At 36.3% G+C, this 12,537-nt stretch overlaps 1 protein-coding gene across 1 annotated transcript in view; it reads right to left on the reverse strand.

Moving 5' to 3' along the window:
- Positions 1-12,537, reverse strand: part of CACNA1E (calcium voltage-gated channel subunit alpha1 E) — a 295,321-nt gene that overhangs the window by 91,797 nt on the left and 190,987 nt on the right. Inside the window, exons 14-18 of the mRNA XM_087960861.1 lie at positions 9,255-9,386; positions 8,440-8,512; positions 5,995-6,112; positions 5,118-5,185; positions 2,069-2,166 (exon numbers count right to left, since the gene is read on the reverse strand). Of these exons, the coding sequence (XP_087816987.1) occupies positions 2,069-2,166; positions 5,118-5,185; positions 5,995-6,112; positions 8,440-8,512; positions 9,255-9,386 (489 nt within the window). The remainder of the gene's footprint in view (positions 1-2,068; positions 2,167-5,117; positions 5,186-5,994; positions 6,113-8,439; positions 8,513-9,254; positions 9,387-12,537) is intronic.

Below are 12,537 nucleotides of genomic sequence, written 5' to 3' on the forward strand. Positions count from 1 at the left end.
AAGATATATGTATATGTCCATGCATATATGTGATGCATTTATACCTAGCATAGATCACACATGTGAAGGATATGAGGAATATATAAATCTTAGTTACCCCAGTAACTATTAATTGTCTGAAAAATAAGCCATAAGGTTTATAAAATTAACTAATCCCACATTTGCACATACTAACTGTTCTGTTTGTATCATATACAAACCACTCTCTCACACAGAACCACTCTACACACAGAGTACATATTTTCCTCACTTTCTTTCAGCAGAAATGGAAGGAAGGAAGGAAGGAAGGAAGGAAGGAAGGAAGGAAGGAAGGAAGGAAGGAAGGAAGGAAGGAAGGAAGGAAGGAGGAAGAAGTAGTAGTACTGGGTAGGGAAGTTCAATTCATTATGATAGAATGGACTTCATAGAGCAAGCAATTTCCACTCATTCATTTCTTTTCATAGACCTTTTATTCTTTTCAGTATGTATAATAGAATGTTAATAAATACTACTCTACTTCAGAGAAAATTATCTAGGGGAAAATAACTTCCCCTTGGAGAAATTAGATATTGTATTTACTTTTAAAGTTCTGAAACATGGGTGTCCTCTACAACATGTGACTAAATTACTTGATGGACAACATGCCCCCATCTATGTATAATCAGGATGTAAGATCATCCCCAGAGATTCTGTTTTCTGCCCAAAATTAAGGTTGGTCTGATTGATCTGAAAGTGTGGCTTTACGTGGAGCAAACTGCTAAGTATGAGGTAACAAAGGGCATAAATTACCATTGCCACTGTTTCCTGGTTTGGGAAAGGCTGCAATTGTGCTTTGGTAAAGTTGGGGGAATATCCTCCTGGCCAGGAAGTCCATCAATTGTATCAGCTGGAGTCACAAATGCATTTCTGCTTGCTGAGCTACAGTGTCCTCTTCTGCATCAGGAGGCAAAGATGAAGGAAGCTTGGACTCCAAGAGCTTCTGGGATTCATCCTAAGCCTGTTCCATCCTATTCAGACCCTCACATTTCCGAACATTGGAACAACATTTCCACCACTTCCACTGTTCAGTTTGGAGTGTGTTCTTAATGATTTCACTCCTTATTGGCAGATGTGCTCTCCCAACAGTTTTATGTAGATAATAAAAACAATGAGGGAGAAGTGAGTCCTGGTGTACCCCACAAGACACTGCCAGTGTGCAGGTCTTTATTCCCTTTTCTCTCTTTCAGCTAGAATCTACTACTCAGGGAGGCAGGGAAACCCTGTAAAACAATATCTCTGCCAAGCCTTACAGGTGGTCCAAAAAGGTACCTTCATGGTTGAAGATATCAAATTCTGCTACTGGACAAAGAGGGGTACATTACCTCCATCTCAGCCTACTGCAGGTCATCCATAAGACTGACCAATATAGCTTCTGTCTGTTTCCAACAATTGAATCCACGCTGGAATGGATCCAGATAATCCATCCATTTGAAGCTCTCTGCTCACCTACCTTCTCAACAACTTTCTTTGAAAAAAGAAGGAGGGACTCTGGCAATAGTTTTCTAAGTTACTAATAGCATTACTGGTATTATTGAGAACCATGAGAAATTTGGTAGATGTTACTGTTGCTTGATAGGAAGAATAAGACCTTCTCTTTTGTTCTGCATTTTTCTAGCACTTGAATACAGACTTCATTGGTGTAAGCATTTATAAAAACCTGCTGAAAATATTAATGGAAACAGCTTCAGCAGTTTTGATTGACGGGGCTGAAAAAGATTGAATTGTTGAACCATCAACTTCAAATAGGTGGAAATATTCTTTTCATCCTTGTGTGGACTTCTAAAAAGTAAAGTTTAATTGCCTTCATGAATAAGAAACTATAAAGTCAAACCACTGATTCATCTAGCCTAGCAATAACTCTACTGCCACGTGGTTTTTCTGCTAGAAACTTCTAAAGATTATCCTTGGAAGCATCCATATGCCAAGCAAACAGTGTACTCTATTTTATATTTTCTATCAATCTTACAGATTATGTTCTACTCTTTCTTCCTGTAGCAAGTTTGGGGATTGAAAATAATGTGGCCCATGATGAATGAGACCGGCAACTCACTCTATAGCAGGCATGTTGGGAGCAGACATTGGACTGACTTCTTTGGCTTTCTGCAGAGCATGTTTTTGATTGAAAGCCTCTTCTTCCTCCTGCTCATCCTAAAGAAAAAGGCAAAGGCACTGGTTAAATAGAAGAAAAGGTCGTACACTTTGAATGAATAACTTACAGAATTATCTCAAGTTGCAACCGTGAGGTTTGCACTACCATTTAAAATCTGTTTGAGATCATGGGTGAGAATGATACATGGGCGTCGGTTACCTCTGTACATAAACATTCCTCCTAGAAAACCATTTATTGAGATTTCTGCAAGGCTTCAAAGATCTATAAAACAAGTATCCAATCTACAGGTAGTCCCCAGTTTATACTCATTCAGTGACTTTTCAATCTAGGAATGGTGCAGAATGAGTGGTACTTATAATTGTTCCTTGGGGTTCCAGCCATCACAATGTCCCTGCAGTCACGTGATTGTGACCTGAGCCCTTAGCATCCAGGTCACAGTTAAGACATTGAAGCATTCCACAATCATGTATTCGTCATTGGTGATCTTCTTTGCCAGTTTCCATAAAGCAGATTCAATGAGGAAGCCAGGAGGACATTGCAAAAGGCAATCATGGGATGTTCTTGCTTAATGGTGATTTGCTTACTGAAGGCAACCAGAAATGTCAAAATTGCTGTTGTTAAGCAGAATAGTTGTGTGATACTTTGCTTTATGATCACATTGCTTAGCAATGGCCGTTCGAGTCCCAACTGGACAATATATCTGTAAAATTACCATCGCTGCTGTTATTCATTTTTACCCTTACATCCATTTTTCCTGCAGTCAACTCAGAATATCTTAATATTGCTACCCAAGCCAAAAAATCAAAATGTGCATCATCAAGACTGGTCAAAGACTATAATAAAGATATTTGATCTGATTCGATTTGAATATACATATAAAATAATGCTTTTTCCATTCAGTTGATTCAAAATTACAATCTATCTCCTAACTTAGTGGATCATAGAGTTGCCTCAAACAGTGAAATGAGAGAGAGGTAAATAAATTTAATAACAAAAGTAGCAAAAATAGCTGATATGAAGATTTCCCTGTAAAATGCAGTGAGACTTTTCAGGAAGTGGAAAATGTCCTTGAATATCAACAAGTGATGCCCTTGTATGTGGATTTTATCTATGAAATTTCTATGTTTAATAACAATAAAACTATATTCTGCTCATCCTCCAACCTCTTCAAAGTAGCTTGCATGTATTTTTCAGATGATGTCTTATGTAGGAGCCATTCCAAGCCAGATTTTGGGCAATACAGAAGACTATGACATTGTACCATGAATCCAAGAACGGAAATGCTATATTTACAATTCATTTCCAATGTACACCAATTTAAATCACTTAATGATAGAATCATAGGACTGGAAGAAACTTTGGAACTCTTCTAGTCCAATTCCCTGCCCAAGGCAGATCTTATTGCATCCCAGGCAAATGGCGAACCAATCTTCTTTTGAAAATGTTTACTTTATACTTTTTTTTTCCTTTTCTACTTTTAAATATTCACTTATTCTTTTTAAAGACTTTGGTGGAGTATAAATTTGAATAATAAACAGGGATGATAAATAATATTTTAATGAATTACTTATATAAAACATTGCAAGCCTTTTCCACTTAGAGATGCATATTTATCTGACCCCAGAGACAAATTAAAAAAAATAGATTATTATGTTCGGTGTCATTCCTATTGACTGTGTCAGACATTTGTCTGGAACAGAGGGTCTGCTTAACATCCATATAGTACAAATGATTAATGCAGCTGGACCAGAAATTAGAGTTATGACACGGTCTATTTCTATTTCTACCAAAACACCATTATGAATGCAGCAGCGGTCACAGTTTCTTAACTGACTCACTGCATATTTTCTGATAACATGGGTCATAAGCACACAATTTCTAGTGAAACTCATCTAGGCATGATTCCAATTTACAACTGTAATTTAATAATTGCACAAGTATCAACAGGAAAGCTGGAGAAAAATGAGTGAGATTTGTGATACTGAGCTATTAATAAGATAACAGTAATAATCCCTGAATGGCTGAAATGAGAGCATAATTGTATCTGTAAACTAAGTAATCTGAATAGGAAGGATGTACTAAGTCTAGCTGAAATGAAAAGAGGTTTTGCCTATTTGTGGAAGAAACCGGCAAAAGCTTTTCAAATAAAATCAATGGGGAAAATAATGGGACTTTAAGAAAGTGAGAAGGCAGATTCTAAGGATATGGTCTCATTTGTGATGGGTACCTGTGCTTTACAAGTTAAAAACGTTTTTGTTGCCAATCTAATTGCCATTGCTTACTCTCTTTTTTTTGCTCGCCTCTTTATTGTGCAATTCTCTTCTTTTATGTAATTTGATTATTTTTGCTGTTTTGAAAACTATTAAGATGACAACTACTACAGAAGGATGAAAAGTCAGGAGAAGTGAAGCCTTCTCTCTCTTCTAAAAAAAAGGCATCAATATATTCTCCAAAGCTCCTGAAGACAGGGCAATGGATGGAAATTAATCAAGGAGAGAACTAACCTAGAACTAAGGAGAAATTTCCAGACAGTTGGAACAGTTAATCAATGGCTCCAGAAGTTGTGGGTGCTCCAACATTGGAAGTTTTAAAGAAAAGATTGGACAACCATTTATCAGAAATGGTATAGGGTGTTCTGTATGAGCAGGAGATTGAACTTGAAGACCATCAAGGTCCTTTCCAACTCTGTTATTCTGTAATTCTTAAAGCCATTGTTACTAAACTCCAGCTTCTAAATTCCAAACATGCTTGAGCAGAATAGGACTCCTTAATACTGATAAAAAGCTCCTTGCATTGGCTGAAAAAGATTGTTTCATATTAATGCTATACATGCCAAGATTAAGGTCTTGATATTCTGTCTCCTTAAAATTTAAGTTTGATAAATCAAGTTTGAAACTATATCAAAATGATACAATCATGATTAAGAACACATTGACTTCTATATTATTAAGATACAGTAGATTGTAAATGCTACAACATTTTTTATTACCTTTGTCAGTTCCTGTGCATTGGCTAGGTTGTCCACAGCGATGGCCAAGAATACATTAAGTAGGGTATCTAGAATAGTTGAGGGGTGAATGAAACTTCACATTAAAGCAGCTAGATGGAAATATTGCAGAATCAACCTGCCATGTAGACATTTACTAATTATTCAAGTAGGAAGGGTTGTAGCTTTCTCAACAATGTCTAAACAATAATTGGGGGGTGGGTGGGGAGAAAATAGAACATGGATAGAAATTTCAATTTTAAAAAATGGCCTAAGGAAAAAGAGTGACGTCCCACTGATTTTTTAAGCCCACAGGTACAAAGATGAACATGCCATCTTTTTACCTTCCAAACCTTGTGAAACAGCCTAAAACTACTTGCATGTGTTCTCACTGTGACAACCTTGAAACTTGAAGAACATCGTGCAAGTTACTTGGCCAATAAAAGGGTACAAAAAGGTAATCCAACAGTGTCCCACTTCTCCATCCATGTACTGAGTATAGTGCTTTTTAAAAGAAGAGGGGTTAAGCAACATGCTGACCTATCAAAACCAACTGTGAGGCACTAGTTTGATGTATAGTAACTTAATTTCTTAAGGAAAGTAGGGAGAGTCTAGGAGCCAAGGAGCAGGGCTCCCAAGTTGCATGGAGCACTAATACTTCAACTATAAAAACTATTGAGTACAGAAATAGGAAGTCTGCTGAATGGAGATGATAGTGTGGGAACACAGTGGCATAGAATCTATTCAGGACTGGTAAATGTTAAGTGTGGAGATACCCTAATGATGAGTCTTACATATGTTAACAGGAGTGCTCCCATTACTACTTTTCATGGTCAAATGTTATAACTTATATTTCAAAACAATACATTAAGAAGGATACAGTTCCCAAACAATGTGAGGATTATGAAGTAGATGGATGACCACATTCCTGAGCTGACACCACCTTGAGAGCGAATTCCATTGTACATCACTTCATTCCAATCTTCACCTGTTAATATCTAAACAAACAGTTGATTTGATTTCTATTCCACCTCTCCTCCTAAATTCAAGGGAGCTTTCAGAGGGATCTCCCTTCATTTTATTTCATAACACCTTTCAAGGTAGGAATGGCCAAAAGAGAGTGAAACACATGTAGTTAATTGTATTGGCTAAGGACTTCCATGTGTTAGTTCAATTCCTTCTGCAGAAATGCTACTGTTCCAGGCATCGGCAGATTACTAATACTAAATTATAAACACACACAAAAATTATTTCTTTTCCCCCCAATTCTAGTGAAGAGGTCATTTTTTTAAATTTAACCACCGCTATCTTATAATTAATAAGTTGTTATAGCTATAGTTATTTATAGCTAAAAATACAAGTGGAAACTTTGACATTAAGAACACCTCAGAACTCAAATCTTCATTTCATTTCATTTCTGTGTTGCTCATTCCCAGACTTTGTATAAATAGGAAAAGGCTAGGACAGAGTAGTGGTGGGGAGTGGAAGGTTAAAAAAATCAATTGGTGAATTGTTATTAAGGAATGGAGAATTGTTCTGGGCGGGGTCTGGTAACAGATGGCTCTGACAATAACTTGAAGAACTTACATACGATTAGGTATGTTGACACATTAGAATGTTAAAAGAAATGAGCAATAAAAAGTTTAAAAACGTTTTGTGATGAGAAATAATTCATTAAGCTTCTTAGTTGTTCTTTTTTATTGTATGATGATCTGTAGTTTTAATTGTGTATATAAGCATAAAGTGGTGTATAGATTTCATAATTTAAAAAAATTAAAATATTTTTAAGTTTTCAGCTGGTCTGATCAAATGCTTTCAATCATAATTGTTTACATGTGAATTCCAGTTCTTGCCCTTACAATTCAAATTTATTTAACTACTAAATCATGTGGGCATTTGTATTAAATTGCTGTTGTAAAGGCTAATTTTATATTTAAAAATATTATCTTTGCCTGACAGAAAGACAATGAAACAGAAAAAGGAACTGAACCCAATTGTGGGAGTTGTATTTGAGTCCTATGCAATTAACTTAAAGTCCATACTGCTTTTGTACCCACTCAGTACTGATTGATTGTTGAACTAACTTGATTTCTAAGACATCACAATCAAATGATTCTCCATGTTGCACAAAGATAATTACAGAATGTATAAACATACAGTATCTAAAATATAATAAAACAACAATTACAAAGAATATGATAAAACATATTATGTTGCTCTTTCAATAAATTAAATTTTAAAAGCCCTCTGGAACAGCTCTATTTTGACTTGCTTCCAGAAGGACAATAACGTTGGAATTGATGTAGCTTTTTAATATAGTTTTTTTTTAGGGAAGTGTTCCATAATTGAGGGTCTTTTATTGTAATAACTGTAAGCCACCACCTATAGTCAGCTCAGTGAGACGGATAGCAAAGAAGTTTAATAATAAAGAAATATTTCCTACTAGCCTCATCCCTCCAAATTCACAGTTGTGAGAAACTACAAATAATTTTTCTGGAGATGTTCTTATAGGGAGTATTGGTTTTAGTTGGAGTAGGTAGTCTTTAAAGATACATTGGTTTAAAGGTACAAATATATATGGCTTTATAGGTTAAAATCTGAACTTTTAATTGCACCCAATGTGGGGCTTGTATCTTGTTTGTATCTTATTTAAATATTTTCTCACCAATTGACCTAGTTCACACATCTTACTAAGCAATAATGTGATTTGATATTAGCTTTGCAGAGCATGTGATCTGCAGCTAAGCATTACGGATTGTTCAATGGCCACAATTAAACAAGCCTTAAATTAGCTTGATCTGTAAACCAGACCACAATATTTTATTTCATCCTTCAAAGTAAAATTTATTTATTATTTTTCAAGCTGACTGATGGACTCTATATTTGGATCCTTTGTTCAGACATTAATATCTGTTAATTGACACTCAACTGTTCTCATTATTTTGCATTTGGAAAGGTGGGATGATAGCTTGGTTCTAGAGAGAAATTTATGTTTTCTCCAAAATGAAAACACAAATAGAAAACATGACATAGTTTCAGATCTCCCAGTCCTTCCAAAATGCCTTTCCATTCTTAATGGGCTCCCTTCTATAGCATCCATATTGCTTATTACCAATAAGGTTGGGGGAAATGCACGAAATCAGGATATGCAATATATTTCATTATACATTATAGAGAGGAAGGGACAGCACTTTGACATTTAATTATTTTTAAGAGCAGTGCCTTCCTGATATATTATGCCTTCTGTGAAAATAAACTACTTAGCAAAAGCCTGCGTGTTGCATTTAATTTCTCTAATATCAGGTTGCAAAGCACAGAATTATACCTGAAAAACTGTCATGATAGCTGCAGGAAAGGTATCAAAATTTGCTGAAGGAGTGCCATCCATAAAATTAAACCTGTTTACAAAAGAAAACAAATGTCAACATTAACACTAGGACATTTTTTTTTTCTGATTCAGCCCACAGAATAGAGCAAAAAAGCAACCTTCTGGTCTCTTTCTGTAATTCTGTATTTCAGAAAGGTGATGGGCTTCCTTTTACTGGATTTGCTCAAATGAAAGGCAGACAGCCATTGTCTGGGATATTTTAATTTGGATTCCTACAAGCGGCCCAATAGTCTAAATGGCCCTTGTGTGGCAGAAAAAATAGGGCAAGATAATTGAAAAGATAATTCAGGAATTATCTTCAAAGAGCAATGGAGAGAAATGGTCTGTTTTAGATATTTAATTGTATCTCCTTATCATTAAAAGCATGATCTCAGTCTTCTGCTGCTTCTCTGGATTCTAACAACTTGCCAACATGTACAAATTTCCAAACCAGAAGTAAGAGCTATGAATCTTTCAAGCAATTTTTTTAAAAAAGCAGATGAAAGACTATTCGAATGCTTATTTCTGTGACAGCTACTAAGTATTATGTTTGTGCAGTAAATCTGCAAAATAGAAGAAAGGCATATCTATCTTCCAAAATCTTTCTTCAGAATCAATTTCACCAGCCCCCATATCTTGTAGGAAACCCATAAGCTATTGCTAGGGCACTTAAGCATTAAGTAGCATTATTGGAAAATGTTGTGGCAGCTTTTTAGAATAATCTAGCATTTTGGGCGACATACGAAAGAAGCTTTCTTCGGTTATAGACTTACCTGCCACCAAAAAGCTGCATCCCAAGTAGAGCAAAGACTACAATGAAGAGGAAAAGGAGGAAGAGCAGGCTGATAATAGACTTCATAGAACTCATCAGAGAGACCACCAAATTCCTCAAGGAAGCCCAATACCTAGAAAATCCAGATGTTGTTATAGTCTGCTTCCAAAAGCATCACAAAATTGTTTTATTTGGGTACAGCAGGATTTATTTGGGTAACCAGTATTTAGCAGAATTTTGCTATCATAGCATCCTAGGGTTGGAAGAGACCTTGAAGGTATTCTAGTCCAACTCCTTGCCCAAAGCAGGAATGTTCATGCCATTCTGAACAAATTACTGCACAGTATTTTCTTGATAACTTCTGGTGATGGAACATCCATGCTGTAGCAGGCAGGCTGCTCCATTGCTTAGTAGTTCTCACAATCAGGAAATCCCTGTGTAGTTCAAGTATCTCTCACTGTCAAGCTTCTACCCATTGGTTCTTGTCTTACTCTCAGAAGCTAGGGAGAATATATCTAATGCCTCTTCCCTGTGACACTGCTTCATGTATCAGAAGACTTCTATCATACCTCCCCTTAATCCTCTAATCTTTCAGCAAAACACAACAAGTTCCCTTAATTTCTCCTTGTAGGATTTAACCTCCTAGTCCCTTACTATTTTTGTTGCTCCTCTCTGCATTTTTTTTCCAGTTCCTCAGCATCTTTTTTGGAGTATGGAGAAGTAAGAACTGTATATAGTATTCCAGATGTGGCCTGATAGGTGTGACCTTTACACTAAACTTCTATTGATGCTGCCCAAATTGTAGTGGCTTTTTTAGCAGCTGCAATACACTGCTGGAATATTCTTAACTTGTGAGGTACCAAGAGTCCCAGATCTTTCCTGCAAGTACTATTGCTCAGCCAGATACTACCAATCTTGTATGTATTCTGTAGATATGGCTTTTCTTACTTAAATGCAGAATCTTACATTTCTCAACAGTGAACAACATTTGTATGTTGTTCAAATATATGTTCATTGATCAAAGATAAATGTTCAAATTTATCAAGATCCTTTTGAATCTTGAGCCTGCATACCCCTTCCACCCACTTTCTATCATCCACATATTTTATCAGCATGACTTCTGTCCCATCATCTAAGTCATAGATATTGAACAGTACTATGTCCAAGGCATAACCTTGTGATACATTAAGGATCACATATTGGATATCCCTTGACACCATAGTAGCATCCCTGGACACTTTAAAAGAAAGATTATCCAGCCTTGAAAAAAAAGACACAACACAAAAACCTGAACATCCAATAGTTACAAACCACATCTCTACCCAACAACCACAACCACAATCCAATCCACAAAAAAACATAAATCAGACAAATAATGATATTCCAATTCTCATCAGAGAAGCTGTGGAGCATGAACAGAAACATCCAAATGCCATCTTATTTGGTCTAGAGGACATCAATGACAATGATGACATCACAACTGTCTGAAACATCATCAGTGATTATCAAGCATCAACCATCTCCCCTGACGAAATACTTGACATTTCCTGCATTGGCCGAGAGCTCAAAAACAGAGACACGCTTCTGCAGGGTCATTTGCAAAAATGAATCAAGCAAACGTAAATTCATTTATACTATAAATTCACTTGCCAAAAGCAACACCAATCATAAGAACCTCTGTTCTCACCCTGACCGAACCATACAACAACGTGCCCACTCCCGTGTACTCCGCACTGAACTCAAAAAACATCTAGACAATGGAGAGAAGGACCTGTACATTGACTACCTTGCTAACTGTATCAAAAGTAAGTCACACAACCTGCAACTCAGCTTTAACTTTCAACCACAACCCTACCTCAACCAATCCACCATCACCCAAGACTAGGCATGCACACCCCTAACTACCTCAATTCCAACTACTGCTGGCATTAAATGCAAGCTACTCAATGCAAGAAGCCTTATGAATAAAATACCTGAATTTCTCCTCTTACTAAATATGGCTAAATTCGATATCATATTTGTCTGTGAAACATGGCTCAACGCATCTCTCCCTGACTCCATTAACACAGTAAGAGACTATCATGTTTACTGATCAGATCATGAAATTAGTAGAGGAGGTGGTGTTGCTATCTTCTATAAAAAGTCCTTACATCTAAAAAACATCCAAGTTACCCAGGAGCTTGCTCTTCCTGAGACCATCATCTGTGAACTATCCTTAAATATCACATTTCGATTCTTACTATGTTACAGAGCACCTGATTATGACATCGAACATGTAAACAAGCTAAATTCACTACTAACATGGGCAACATTCTGCCCACACGCTTTTATCTTTCTTGGTGACTTCAATCTACCTCATATTAACTAGACCCTAAACAAATGTACAACTGAACCCACATATGCAACCTTCTACAATGCTGTTACAAATCTGGGACTGGAACAACTAGTAACCAACAATACTAGACTTAACAACTACCTCAATCTCATCTTCTGCAATAGTTTGAATTTAATTTACGGAATACAAACTAAAGAACCCTTTTCCAACAGTGACCACAATATGATTGACTTTTGTCTCAACATACGCCCACACAAAAATAATCACAATGATGTAATCACTTGAAAAATTATAATTTCAAAAAAGGCAACTATGATCTTATAGACAACGATCTCTCATCCCTTGATTGGAAATCTCTATTCACTGGATGCAATACTGTTGAAGACCATTACAACATATTTTTACTTGAAGTCAAGAGTCATCAAACTATATGTACCAACAACAACTCCGAAAACAAAAACAAAAAAAACAGATTACCCATAACAATAAGGAAACTTCAATACAAAAAGAGATCACTGGCGGAAAAACAAATCTGGCCACGTTGCCAATTTCAAAAGCCAATAGAAAAATTTATGCCACCAGATAAAGACTGAATGCACCAATTATCACATTAAACAAGAGGAAAACCTTCTATGCACCAATTCCACCCGCGCTTTTTACAATTTTGTAAACAAAAAACTAAAAGACTCAAGGTGCATCCCACCCCTGATAGGACCTAATGATAAAGACTGCAACGACGACACCATTAAAGCCAACCTCTTTAACACATTCTTTGGCTCAGTATTTGTAAACAACAATGGATCATGCCCAGTATTTCCTAGCTGAACCACAGAAAACTACAATGATCTAATACATATAGATTTTACAGAAGACAATGTTGAAAAAGCACCATGCAATCTAAAACCATCTCTATCTATTGGACCGGACGGAATATGTGCCTACTTCTTAA

Source organism: Notechis scutatus, chromosome 3, assembly GCF_049901735.1.
Source record: "Notechis scutatus isolate UNSWTSFEM ecotype Mainland chromosome 3, rNotScu1.2, whole genome shotgun sequence".
Classification (NCBI taxonomy): domain Eukaryota; kingdom Metazoa; phylum Chordata; class Lepidosauria; order Squamata; family Elapidae; genus Notechis; species Notechis scutatus.